We start from the raw sequence: 14,831 nt of genomic DNA, 5'->3' as shown, positions 1-14,831 counted from the left end.
GGCTTAAATAAATGATGGAGTGATATGGTATGATATTATGGGTAACGCTCTAGATCTCACTATAGCCCTGCAGAACAGTTATAAGTGCTCTTATAAGAAGCATTCTACAGTACCAATAACATGCGGACCTGTGCCCCCTTGTTCCACCTATCCCACATCCCTGGAATTTATGTTGACCTATAAAGGAAGACACTTGAACTGTTTCTTGTGTGGTTTCTAGGAATAATTTATCAAAGTATCCTGCCAAGGCAAACAAAGGAAGCTGCCGAGGTAGGAGTAAAACTCCAACAGTCTCCTTCTGGCCTGACCCCTTTGCTATTAAGTTCCGACATTTTCTACAGTAATAAGGATTTAGTAAACAAAAAAAGACAAGTATTAATAAAATGCTTTTAATTTACAACAGAAAATCACTGCCGTAAGTAGTTCTGCTTACTGCAGTCCTTTCAAACAAACAAAAAAATCAATTAAATTAAACAAAATGTAAACATGCTTTAGTAAAAAGACAGACTGGTAACAAATCAGAATTCATGCTGCCTGAACAGTTAAATAACAAAATATTGTAGGAAAAGAAAATAAGAGCTCTACCACCTTTTATATATTAGTGCATACAACAAATGCATCATCTAACAAGGAAGAAATGTCAAATAATATTAGTACTGCTTCAAGAGCCTGCTTGGCTGTAAATAGTTAAAAAAGTCACCAACGAAGTACCAATGAATAAATTGTAAGCTCATGCCTTCGCAGTAATACATACTTAAGACAGAAAGGCAGTCAGACATTCAGAAGAATTACATCTAACAAAACGGAATACTTCCAAAAGACATCAGCTACTGATGTACTGCAGATTATAAGATGTAAATAGGAAAAGCCAAGTGGACCACCTTAGGAATCTGCAGTGGAAGCTACTTCAGTCAACTCCACCTCCTGTCATTGGCAGCTGTTGAAGTGCTCAATGAGACAGCAGCCTTCTAAGAAGTAGCAATCTAGTAACTACTGCCTAGCAAAAAGCAAGAGTAGTATGGAAGTCCAGAACTGATGCTAGCAAATCCTTAATTGAGAAAAGATGACACTATAAGCATTACTGGAAGAGGCAGTTAACATTTCTTCCTTCATTTCCTAGCCACTTTCTGACCCACATACTGAAAACTGGGTTATTTTTCCCCACAGACAATGAGAAAATAATTAAACTATTGAATTACTCTGCCCGTAAAATACAACAATAAAACAATTATTACTTAGGAAATCACTTGTGTCATTTCCTCCACTTAGTCTCAACATTGCACTCAAAGCATTTCAAAAAGAAAGTAGGTAAAGCAACAAGCTGATACGCAAAAACCACTTATGTTTGGAAATGAAAGTTCAGTACACTTCATAGCACACCCGTTAAATAGAGTCACAGAAATTTATCACATAAACTGAAAGAAGAAAAATAATATTTGCTGAGCATCTGCACATTAGACAAAAAACCAACCCCACATTTCATACACTCCTTAAGTAGTCAAGCATAACATTTGATTAATTGGTAACTAAGAAGACTTAAAAAAAATTAAAAAAAGAAAGAAAAGCATTAATGTAGTTTCTGTGAGGATAAAGCATCAGAAGGAGAATCAGACAAGTAAAGCAAATTTCAGACTTTTTTTCAATTGAGTTTAGAGATTACTCTTCAAAAGCTAGAAAAGAAACCCCTGCTAGCATTTTACTTACATTCAGCTTTTGGTACTTTCAGTTTGTGCATCACCCTGTTCTGATGTCAGCAGAAGCAAAGCCGATCAGACATACAAGCTACCAGAGAGTCACATATAAATTGGCTACTCTTAGTCACCCTTTGTAGACCCTTGAAGAGGAGGATGCAAACCACAAGTTAAAAAGCTCTGACTGCAGTAGTATCTTTCCAAAAATGCCCTAGTTGTAGTGCATGCCTTCTGCATACATTCCAACAACACTTCCCATCACAAAGTATAGCCTCATAAGTGCTTTTTGTTCCCACTCTACTGCCTACACAAAAGCTCAGCTGAGAATCTTTCACATTACCTGGCTCCGATGATAACAAGGTAGTCGAGTAACCGAGGGCAGCTTTTCTTTTTCTGCACCATTGTCCTTGATCCCTTCCTATGTCATCTCAGTGAATTCCCGTTCATCAACCCAACTGCCAGTTGTCCAATCAGCTGTGAGCAACTGCCCCGGGGAGCAATTCACTTGGAGATGTCCAGCAAGTTCAGTCTATAATCAAGAAAAGCAAGGATGTCAGAGGCACAATCAAGAGCACCAAATCTTTCTAGCAAGATCTGGTTTCAGCAAAGAAACAAAATGCAGGAGGCAAGCAGAATTACAGTTTGTGTTGTTAATGGGAACACAGGAAATAAATGGTAAATGCAGGGTTATCATCAGTGCCAGCTGATATTTCACTTCAGGTGGAAATAGGAGCAGCTTTCCAAAGAACATACACGCAGCAAGTTGTGTGACTATATTTAGAGCAAAATGACAAAAAGTGCAACTCAGAGCACACATCACGTGCAGAAATACAGCAGGAGCAGAATAAGGCATTGCCTCCTTGGTATGATGGAATGCAAAAAAATAAAAAGGAAATTCAGTGGTTTTGTTGTTCATTTTTTACTATCATGAAATAAGGAAATTGAACATACCCACATAAGCAGAAAGAGATGAAAAACACATGAGAAGTACAAGAGAATCACACAAATGACCACAGACAAGCAGAGGAAGCCTATCAACGGCAAAGAACTGTTCATGAAGCAGTTTAAGGCAGAAGAGTTGTCTAGGCAAATCCCTAGGATTCCCACAATCTTTGGAAAGCAGCCTTAACCAGCAACTAATCACAACCGAAGAAACAACTGCAGCCTGGTAAACAGAGTAGCTAAAGAATGGGTAACTCCAAGAGGAGCCCTGTTGAATATAAAGGATCGTATCCTCCCAAACTTGGCTGCAGCCTGCAGCAAGAATGATGGATCTCCACAGCCCCAAGTGACTGCAATCCCTGCCCTCTTCTCCTCTCACAATACAAAACTCCATGCTGGGGCTCGGAAGAGCAGAGTTGCTTCCTGAAATTTATACTGAAGCTTCTTTCACCAGCTTTATTGAATTTCCTGAGTCTTGTCTATCTCCTCTTGCTTCACCATTTACTCTTCATACTCATGCCTTCTACAACAGCTACTCTCTCTCATCTTATCATAGAAAAATCTTAGCACAACTGGTATTTTACCGCAGCATTACTATTTGTCAATAATTATGCTTAATAGGCAATCAGAATTCAGTAAGCACTGCTCTTTCCAATCCCACCAATGACAGCTCATGAGTGAGGACCAGGACTGATACCAGTTGAAACCAACACTCTTCTTTCTCCCCCCTTCCCTGTGCCACTTCCATTTTTACAACGTATCCACCGAAAGTGTTCATGCACTGGGAGCAAGCAGCCAAGGGAGTAGGATCGAAGAACTACACATGGAGCTTACTTCTCTACAACCAACAAGGTAAAGTAGGTTCCTCCTCAGATTTGCTTCTATTCTTCCTCTGGATTTTACAAACTAAGTACACTGGACCAGAAAGAGATCAGAGATTGATGAAGAATTTTCAGTCATTTATTCTGTTTCTCCCTTTTCACATTAACATTTGAAGCTGAACTGAGAATATCTTGACCCTGAGATGTATAGGCTTTGACATGATGGTCTGTTCTCAAGCTGCTTTAACTCCAGATGATTTTTCTGAGCAGAGCCCCTGCAGTGTGCTTTCCTCTGCACAAATATCTTGGATCCAGCCCTCAGAAGGTTGAATTGTCAAGCAGTGTTTGGAACTCCCTGCAGTTGCAGCTCAAGGAAGCAAAAAACAGAAGTGAAGGCTACCGTGGAAAGCTACTGCAGAAACCCATCCCATTGCAGGGATCAGCACTGTTTACCCAGGCACTCAGGAGGTCAGTTTAGTGAGAAAATTTTGGTGAGAATGAGCACTACCCACATACTGCAGCAGCATCAGCAACACTCAGGAATTGGTGCAAGCTGACAAAGGTGGCCAGACACAAAGACAGAGGCTAGAACAGGAACCAATCCATGGCATTCTAGTAACTGGGGGGAAAAAAAAAGTGCTCAAAACTTCTATTTATTGGCACTATGCCTATTTTCAAAATTTCCAGAACACCTGCTTTTAGGTTGTATCAGAACTTCTCATAGGAGAAGCTGTGCAGTATTCTGCAAGCTCCTCCCAGAAAGAAAGGCTTACATAAAGACACACAACAGGAAACGCATCACAGCACAGGATGGACAGAATAGCATGAAAAAATTGCACTAGACTCTTTATCAGACTAGAGACATCTGTGTCAGACCAGTACCCAGCACCAGCCCTCACAGACATGAATGCAGCGTCCTTGTCTCATCTATGCCTTAGAGGCACCAGGCTTATTTTAAGTGTCTTCTATTTGCACAGAGCTGGAAGAACAAAATCAGTGAGCAGAAGAGTTTGTAAATGAATAATCTGAACTCCAGATTTGACAGCCCAGACTTACACTCACCTATGTGAAAGTTTTCATGAATTCAAATGCATGTTTGCTCTGAAGAATGGTATGAAGACAGCAGGAAATCATGCTGCAACAGGCAGACGCTGAGTCCAACCTTCCAAGTACTCCTTCCTCAGTTCAGGATGGTAGCAGAATGAGGTCCATCCTGCCACTGTTTCCAGCTTTCATCTGATACAACAAATGCACTGCACAATTCAGCAGCATCTTAGTTTATAAATCAGCATCAGACAATACAGCTTACTGACTGCGTAAGTAAAGAGCACAGAGTGGGACATCAATTTGTAAGTGAAAAAAGAGGACATTTGTGAAGGACAAAGTGAAAATTGCGGGACAGAAGCCATAGGAATTCTGGTTCACTGAAATGTTATCTTGCAAAAGACTGGATTACAAACCATGTCCAGAAGGAACAAACTTTTCAGTTCTAACATGTCATTGGAACATCTTGGATTTCTATTTATACTCAGCTAAGACAATCTGTACCCAGTTCAGGTCTCTAGTGAACCTTAGTGCACTGTTTATTGTGAAATCAAGATACTTCATACCAATCAAGCTAAACTGGAAGCTGAAGCAAACACGAATGTGGCCAGGAGTTTCAATGCCCACTGCTGGCTGCATTACACTTCCTTTGGCTACATTATGCACCCTGAGTACGTCGAGTGAGCTGTCTGCTTGGCTCCCAGAAATAGGAGCACAGAGCTCAGGACCAGCCAACCTCACCTGTGTGGCCAGGAACCCCACTTCACTCTGGTAGAAGTGAAACCAACAAAGTCTGAAGAACAATACAAACTACTCATGACAGTTTTGACCCATTTTTAGACATTTTAGTTATCTTGAAGGGAACTTTTATCACTGAAGCTTCAGTTACTTCTTCCCAGTCTTTTTCAAGTGATTCTGTGTATTTCCAGCCATTACTTCTGCTCTAGCACGGATTCTTTTTACTTATACTAAGCTTTTGAAGAAGCAGACATACAGTACCCACCTCACATGAGCCATTTTACAGTTTCATTGCTTAACAGTTATATAAAACTCTGCTGGCAGTTTTATCCTTAAAAATACGCAATTTCCCTAGGAAACCCCTTATGCTGTTTGTTCTCTATCCAGATGCTACAGAGGTCCTGCAAGCACAATGAACACAGGCAGAGGGCAGGTGGGTCCCGATGAGATGCATCCCAGAGTTCTGAGGCAACTGGCTGATAAGAGTCTCTGAGCCACACTCAGTGGTATTTGGAAAGATCTTGGGGACACTAGTGGATGGCAAACTGGACACGAGCCACCAACATGCCTGTGCAGCCCAGAGAGCCAACTGTATCCTGGGCTGCACTAAAAGAAGCGTGGTCAGCAGGCCAAAGGAGGTGATCCTGATCCTCTGCTCTGCATTGGTAAGATCTCACTTGGAGTACTGCATCCAGATGTGGAGTCCTCAGCACAGGAGAGATGTGGACCTGTCCAAGCATATCCAGAGAAGGGCCATAAAAATGATCCAAGGGACAGACCACCTCCCCTACACAGACAGGCTGAAAGAGCTGAGGCTGTTCAGCCTGGAGAAGAGAAGGCTACAGGGAGACCTGATAGCAGCCTTTCAGTATCTAAAGGGGAGTTAGAAGAAAGGACAGACTATTCATCAGAGTCTGCTGTGATAAATTACAGAATTGTAGGTGTTGGAAGGGACCTCTAGAGATCATGGAGTTCAACCCCCCTGCCAAAGCAGCTCCCTAGCCCAGATTGCACAGGTAGGTGTCCAGGTGGGGTTTGAATATCTCCAGAGAAGGAGACTCCACCACCTCTCTGGGCAATTGTTCCAGCGCTTCATCACCAGTACTGTGAGGAAGTTCCCATGCACATTTGTGTGGAACTTCTTGTGCTTCAGCTTGTGGCCACTTCCTCCCATCCTATTGCCATGCAATGCTGAAAGGACAAGGAGAAACTGTTTCAAACTAAAAGAGAGGAGATTTAGATGTTGGATTCAGGTTGAATATAAGGAAGAAACTTTTTACATTAAGGGTGGTGAGGCAATGGAACAGGTAGCCCAGAAAGGTGGTCCCTGGAGACATTCAAGGATGGTTCTCTGAGCAACTTGATCCAGCTGTAGGGATCCCTGTTTGTTTCAGAGAGTCTGTTTGATTAAATGACCTTTTAGGGTTCTTCCCAACTCAAAAGATTCTATGATTATAGATTCTATGGGCTGAGAACACCTTCTCCTGAACCTGATGGAAGACATTGACAGAAGGTAGAACAATTTCTGAGGTCAGATCTGGATGGACTTGCTATACTGGTGTAGCTGCTTCATTTTTTTGTCACCAGTCACCTTGCCAAGACCGCAGTGCATGACTCTTAAACAGATAGTAGCACTTGGGCACAACGGAGAGGGATAAAGAAAAAGCACTTTCAAGTACTGCAAATCTACCTAAAATAGGTGATGTTATATTATGAAATACCTAGCATATATGACATACCTAGCATGGGTAGCCCATGATACACTGTGAAACACCTTAGCCGTAGTCGTAAGTCTAAGAAACAGCCCAGGAGAGAAGAGGATCACAGGTACATTCTAAAAGCATCCTCCATGGAGGACAGCAACACCTGTGTCAGTAAGAGTTCCCTATGGATAAAGCACCAAATGCATCCCAACAGCTTCCACTTTCCACATATCCATAAAGGCTGAGGAAAAGGACATGCTAAACTGAACTGAAAAGTTAGAGAACGAAGTGTGAAAACAGTTTTGGTAATACAGAAAGACATCCTCAGAAGCTCTTAGGAAGAATGTGAATAATGCAGATTTCTTTCCTACTGCGGAGCAATATTACTTCTTTGCTCTACTGAAGACATGCACACAGTACCGATGCATCTTCAGTCTGCACAGCAATATCCCAGCAAAATGGAGGCAGCTTGCATAGACAGACTTAATACGATCAGAATTAGCCCACAAGCAGAAGTATCGCACAGCAGAGACAGGAGCCTTTCTACAGCATCACAAGACTGAAGCCAGCCTGGCTCAGGTTCTCGGCTGCTATGGTAACAGATCTGGCATATGCTGGCCCTTCAGCTGCTTCTTTCCTTGCTTTCCCCCACTCCAGCATGGGTAAAGCAGCCTGCTGCACACAGGAGACCACGCAGCCACCACATATGCGCAAGCTGTAAAAGCAGAGCTGCAGGTAATCTGATTCAGCTCAATCTCCATAGCAACCCAATCTTCGTGCCCAGATCTCAGCGTGCTGGATCTATTTATGGCACAGCTCCACCCCTTGCACCATGGCTCCCGGCACTGCCACCAGGCCTCACCCCAGCACAAGGACTGCCAGGGTACGCTCTGACTGACCCCAGCAGTGCAGGCCCCGAGCAGGTGGCAGCACTGCATCCACAGTGTACTAAAAGCCTTCCTGCCAGCAAGGTTTTCCATGTGCACAAATGCTACGTGTATCAGAAGCTACTACTGGTCACTGAAAGCAAGGACCCTCTGCCGCTGATGAAATCCTCTCCCCTACGTACACACACAGTGCTTCTGCAGGCAGCTGCTCCTGCTGGTTCCTTACCGCTGCACAAAAAGTGTGCCTGCACAAACACGTGATCCTAAAAGGAGCTTGTAGATGGCAGAAAACACACAGCAGCCCTTGTCCCAGGGGCATGGCTGCATCCAGCAGCAGGTGTTTGCAAACTACCTGGCTCAGGCATTCATCTGCTAATTGTTTCCAAAAAGAAGAAAAAAATTACAAACAAGAGCCCTGGAATTGGCCTTGAGAGACAATAGGGTGGGAAAGCTGGTACGTGAATACTGTTATCCATTTTATTCTACTGCACTCCTGGGGAAAACCATCAACAATAAAGTAATCCTGGAGAAGCGTAGAAGCGTGCCCTTTCATGTTACTCGTCATTATCACAAAAATAACAACAGATTGCAGCCTCAGCCTTGCCTTCACTAGGAGCCCTTTGATTTAGGCAGCAGACCTTACTCTCCTCCCCTCTTGCAGATCACAAGTAACCATCTCACAGAACAGGAATTCTGGCACAAAGGCCCTCTGCAAACCCAGCCAGTCCTCCTGCGCCACGTGGCTCATGGTTAAATTCATCTTTTAGGTAACATAAATCTCTGGAGATTTGCAGCAGGGAACAGCAATGTAAGCACTTTGGCTCCCTGCCTTTTACTTCTTCCAAATCCGTCCATTTCCCCATTCCTTGCACAATATCACCATCACCTAATACTAAAGCTGCATCATTTAGTTCTCCCTCATCAGCTCTTTATCAATCCTCCGATCTCCACTAGCATCTGCTCATACACTTTGCAAAGTGACAATAAGTAATAAAATAAAATTAAAAAAAAATCAAAACCTACAGAAAGCCCCTGAACTAATTTAGTTTCACCTTCCGCAGCCACTGTGGGATTATGCTCATTTCCAAACTGGAATGGCTTCCAACTTGAGTCCTGAGCTAAGAAACCTCCTCAGCTGCTGCAGAGCAGCCCAGGCCCCTCCATCAGCTTGGCACAGGACAAGTCAGCCACAGTGCCCCCAATATGGACACCAGCAATTTTTTTTCCAGAAGCCTGACAAGGCAAATGCACAGCCATAAAAAATTAATAAGACAACAGAGCACATGGTATTTAAATTGCGAGAACTGCTGGGCGCAAGCGCAGCTCCTAAATTATTCAGTCTTCGCTCTGGCCCATCTGCCCCCAGTTGTGGGGGCTCAGAGAAAGCCCTTCTGTGAGAGGGGAAGAGACTTGAGGCAGACACACTGCCAGGAGGCAGTGACCAGCAGCCTCCTTTTGCATGCAGGTTTCACGATGTGCCACGACTCCCTGAGGGGCACCACCCCTGGCAGGCACAGGAAGCCACTTCTTACCTGGAAGCGGGCTGCAGTGGGACAACTGGCGGGCACCTTAGGATTTCTGCATTAAAGCCACACTGTGTATGAGGCTGAAATGGGGCAAACTCAATCAGCAGAAACAGCGACATGTTGAGAACGGGAAAATAAACACGAGTCTTTGAAATACATTAGTTATTCAGCTGTTCTCAGCCACAGCACCGGTACCCACAAGACTGTAGCACTTCTGCCTTACCTCACTGTCTCCCTCCGTGTGCCACCCACCTTAATTACTCCTTCTGACTACACGCCTTCCCCTTCTTTTCATAAACACTGGGGAAGAGCTGAAATTCCTACTCCTAGACTGATCCTACTACTACTTTTTGTGACAAATGATAGTACCAGCTGCTCAAAGCTGCAAGCAGAGCCAAGGGACAAGCCCACTCTCTCCCTGCCAGAGCTGTGCTAGGTGGGACGTCGTGTTGCACTCACCCACACGTAAACACGAATGAAGCGAGCTCTGAGCCAAGAAGAGACAGGAACAGCCACCAGCACCACTCATGGCCAGTGAGGGGCAGAAGGAGCTGAGGGGGCCTCCCAGAGTCACCCCACCAGAGGGACAGGAAGCACCACACCCACTGGGTCCATCAAATGAGTCAGAAGGGAGAAGCAAGGTGGTCTGCAGGAAGAACACAAGTGCTCCAAGCATGGTTTAACCGCTACTGAGCGGAAACTGATGCAGGCACTGCAGCAGAGCAGCTCAGTGCTCTTGTGTGAAGTAATTCTGATGAAATCCAGCAAGTATCTTCATCACCAAAAGCACTCCCGCTATCTGATGAGACACGATGAGACAAAGGAAGCAAAACTTTCCACCCCATGCCACAGAAGCCTCTCTGGTGCAAGTCAAACCATTCCTGGCAAGCAGATGCAGCAAAACTGGTGTCAAAGCCACACATAAGGTGAAGAACAACCACCTGATACAGGCAGTGGGAAATTCAGTTAGCATAAAAACAGAAGTAGGACGCAACAAAGATGGTTACATGGATGATAAAGGGCTTGCAATTCTGTGCAACTCTGCTGTTGAACTCATAGACATGACAAAGAAAAGTCACAGAGAAAGAAAAAAGGCTGCTCTGCTTATAAGATAACACTCAGTTCTGGAGGGCATCAGATGAGCTCCTGCCAATCTGGATTTCTTTGCCCCACACGTAAAAAAACAAGGTTGATATCCCAATTCTCACAGATATTATTTAGGGGAGGTATTCAGAAATTATAAACAACACAGAAGAGAGAAATCACAACAACCATCAAAGGTCTGACCCAAGGCAAGGCGATGACCGGTTCTTGTTTGAGGACTGCCCCAGCTGTGAGCACTGAAGGCTGTGGAAGAAAACCATGAACCTTTGTTCCTTGCTGCCACACTGACGCAGTTTTTTCTCACGTTGCCCTAGAAAAGCACCAGTCTCACACTTGACTGCAGTCCCCAAGAACACAGCAAGAGAAATGCCTCAGAATAGGAACTGTGGGTGCACACAAGCGGCTCTTCTTACTTCTACATCACTACGAGGGTTCTGCTAGCAGATGAGAAAAGGAAATGTAGTAGCAATTAACACAGTGCCTCACAACTCAGAGGTTTCTGACCTCAAAATGCACAGCCCCTCATTTGGGAGCCCTCAGCTGTGAGGAAATGCCAGATCTCACAGCAGCACATGGACCTTTCATCAGCATGCTGGGCGTGCAGTTTTAGTCAGTCTAGCTCTGAGATACAACCCCGCAGCACGTTTCTTGATTATCAACAGTAATTTTCATGAGCTCACAACAGACCTGAAAGCTCCAAATGATAGGAACCTCATATCTCTCAAATTATTTTCTAAGACTAGCAGAATTACACAGGCTCAGTTAGAGAGCACGCAGAAGGTCATCGCCATGCTTCTTCACAGCTCTTAAAGCACAGGAGAAGCTGCAAACCCTCCCACGATCAAACAAACACCACAGTTATTCCACAGATTACCAGATTATCCCACTAAGAACATTCTCTTCCAGCCGAAGCCCTGTGCTGCTTATTTTTATTTCACTTCTTGTTAGGTCACCAGCAATACTTTTCCTTCATGAGAATTTATACTTTGAGAAAAATGGAGATTGCGGAGGTAAATCTTACACATTAAGATTTGATTTTAGCTTCTAAATGCTTTCTTACATATTAAGAGTTCATCTTGTTTCTACTACCTTTCCTCACTTCTGCAAACCCCCACTCATGAGCTGCATTCTGCATTTTCTGCCTTTGTGCTGAGTAACCAGGGAAAGGCTTTCTAGCAAAGGGGATGCACAGAAATGCAATGCACCTTACAGGAAACATATCCTAAATGTCTCAACAGTAAGGCCAGAGGACACCCACAGCAATTACTCCAGGCTGTAACATATGTATAGTGGAAAGTAAGTGAAGCATTCAGCTCCATACCTACCTGTGAGGAAAGTATCACTTTCCGCCTTGTGGGCAGGTGGCACTACCCCCCCACGTAGTCAAAGTGCTACAGTGTGTCATGGTAACGTATCCATGGATAATGTCAGCTGTAATACCAAGTGACTCAAATTTACACCGTTACTATTCCATACATATTTGTTTTTTCAACTGACTCACTGCACAAGGTCTTAAGCAGCCCAGACTGAGCACCTTTGCAGAGGTACTGACTAACACATCCCACCTATACCTAGTTAGGTGATTTGATAAGGCAAGACGACAGGGAAAGAGCCACAAATGATGAGCCTCCATGCCCTGAACCCCAAGTCAGACCTAATCAAAACCAATTTTAATTTAATTTAGAAAGATGATACAAACAGCATTCTAAGCAGAAACACACTGATGCCTTCTACAGAGCCATCAATCCCGATATCCAATAAAGGAAAAAGCTACTTTGGCAAGGTTTACTGTTTAACATCTCTCAAAGCTTTATTTCCCCATCCCCAGCATTCTTCTGAGGCAGACTGAGGCTGGACTTCATCACAGATACAGCCTGTCTCCTTCCAAAGGAACTGCAGAATGGCATCAAGGCTGCAGAACAGGTTGGCCCCACAGAATATTTACTTATGTTTTTCTATAAAAACTTGGAACCAGAAGACCTTGCTACAGAGCCTTCAGTTCACTGCCATGCAAAGCTCACCATCACACACACACCAACAGAAGGGGCTGTGCTGTGTGCCTTGTGCAGAGATTCTGTCAGAGGGGACATGATTTTCCTTTTTGTCCAAAACAGTTTTAAAAGTAACAGTGTGAAAACCAACACAAACTCGCAACTTGCAAGAGGACAATGTTAATTTGCTGTAAGCACAGAAATCCTGACTTTCTGCAATAGCAGAGAAGCACATACAAAAAAATTCAGTGAAGACAAAACTACATTATTTTCTGAAGAAAAAAAAAGGTGTGCTAGAGACTTGGTGATTTTGCATTTTACTATGCACACATTAAGATGAGTGAGAAGAGTATAATTAATTGCAAAGTGATTGAACTGGATTTGAGAGCTGCAAATTTTCCAACTATACAGCAGCATGAAGCAAAAGGACAATCTAACAGCTCTAATGATCGATCGCTCTGCAATTACATAACATGCCATCAGATGATGGCGAGATGGGATCTTGCAAGAGCTGCATTTTTGCTGTGCTGGTCGCCCTGGTGTGTCGGGGTTGCAGATTTTCATTGGTGCTGAAAATCGCCAGCACTTCTTGTGCCTGCCCAAAATAGTTCCCAAGGCTGAACCAGCACGAAGGCCAAAAATGGAGACGCTTCCCGACCAACCTGTACTTGAACGACATCGCGTTGGCTTCACACGTCCCTCGGGACCCCAAAACATGCTTACGTGAGGATGAGCGATGCCGGGAGCAGCACGGCAAGGACGCAGCGAGCAGGTGAGCACACGCGCTGCCCCGGGCTGCGCGGAGCCCCCAGGAGAGGGCTGACCTCACCGGGGAAGCACTGCGTGCTGACACTCTGCGGCCCATCCCTCCTCCCCGGGATGTCGGGGTACAGCGCGTGCCCGAGAGCGGCGCGACGCACGGGAACGCGCACGGGGAAAAGGGAGAGAAGGAAGGCTGGCAGCGGATGGGTCTGCTCCGGCGCTGTCATTCCCCCGAGCGCTTCGTTATGTGACTCCACACAAACAGCACCGCGCAGGGCTCCCGTGCCTGACAACGCGAGCAACACGGCACAGCGGGGACGGCCATTTCCAAAGGGAAAACGCTCCCGATTTGTACGTTATTTCTTAAGAGATTACCCAACGCAACGTGGATTTCCTATTCTATTGTGTCGGGAAATAAGAGGCTCCGCTGTTTGCAAACCGACGGTGTCCCCACAGGAGCACAGCCGCTGCCGCCGCCGCCGCCCGCGCCCCCTCCTCGAGCCGCCACAGCCGGCCCCGCGCAAGGGCTCGCTGTCCTCCGAGCATCAGCGCCGCGCCCGGCCCTGAGGCGGCAGGGGGCGGGCCGGGCCGAATCGCCTCAGGAGACGCCCGGCCCGTCTCCGAGCGAAAGCGGACCGCCCGCTTCCCGACGAAAGCCCGCGCTGCGCTGCTCCCCGCCCGCTCCCGCTCACCTACTCCGCCGCCGCTCTGCGCCGCCGCTCGGTCAGTTCCGCATCGAGCGCCGGGAGCGGGAGGGCGGGAGGGAGGGAGGGGCGGAACGAACCACACGGCGCGGCGGCGGGGGGAGGCACGGAGCTGCCGCCCGCGGGCGCTGTGCTGCCCTGTGGGGGCGCTGTGCTGCCCCGAGCGGTTCTGTGGGGGCGGCGCGCGGGGCCTGGCTGCCGTGAGCTCGAGGTTTGGCTTTGTGCGTTCATTCCGAGCTGCCGTACGCGACACAGCCCAACACGTTTATTAGCAAAACCAGAACGACTAAACTAAACCCCAAACGCAACCGCAATTCCAACCGCTATCCCAGCGGTTTAAAACAAAAGTGCAAAGCGGTTGAAAAAGAGCCACAACCTCGGCTTCGGCGTCCCATACCTGCGCTCTCACCTGGCGGAGGAGCTGGGACTTCCCCCTCCTCCCGCCCCACCCACGTGCGCAGGCTGCACAGGCCCTGCTGTGTCTCGGGCCCAGCACACTTGGTGCAGCGGGCATTGTACTGCAAGCACTGCAGCAACGCTGAGCTCGAGGCACTGCTGTCTCCTCGCGCCCGCTTACTGACCTCCCTGGGCTAGCAGCTTCCATTTGGGAAACAGCAATAAAACCAGACCTTAACCCTGTACTCGTTTGCAGCTAAAACATATATAAGCCAAGACATGTACAGGCAATAGTCTTCACAACATGCACTTTTATCCACCTCTTTGTTGGCTACAGCACACAGGAAGGAGCATGTTGCACTAAAATCCCTCTCTGAAGCTCAAAGAACCTGCTCGGGGTTGCTCTATTACTTATTTCACTACTTCCTGCTCCTCCCCAACCTATACCCTCACTTTCTTATTAGCCTGGAGTTTGTTACACCAAGAATTTACTCCACTTTCCTCCAGTCTAATGATAGCATC

General features: G+C 46.0%; 1 protein-coding gene across 7 annotated transcripts in view; it reads right to left on the bottom strand.

The window, feature by feature from the left end:
• The window catches only part of MADD (MAP kinase activating death domain), a 55,613-nt gene extending 53,401 nt beyond the window's left edge, over nt 1–2,212 (bottom strand). For all 7 annotated transcript variants that reach the window (XM_065754888.1, XM_065754889.1, XM_065754891.1 and 4 more), the window contains exon 1: nt 2,032–2,212. In XM_065754888.1, the coding sequence (XP_065610960.1) occupies nt 2,032–2,093 (62 nt within the window). In that variant the 5' untranslated portion in view covers nt 2,094–2,212. The remainder of the gene's footprint in view (nt 1–2,031) is intronic.
• Nucleotides 2,213–14,831: the final 12,619 nt, after the last annotated feature.

Source organism: Cyrtonyx montezumae, unplaced genomic scaffold (genome assembly GCF_038088225.1).
Source record: "Cyrtonyx montezumae isolate F1298 unplaced genomic scaffold, pur_monq_1.0 scaffold_10, whole genome shotgun sequence".
Taxonomy (NCBI): Eukaryota; Metazoa; Chordata; class Aves; order Galliformes; family Odontophoridae; genus Cyrtonyx; species Cyrtonyx montezumae.
This window is presented reverse-complemented; position numbering and strand designations above follow the sequence as displayed.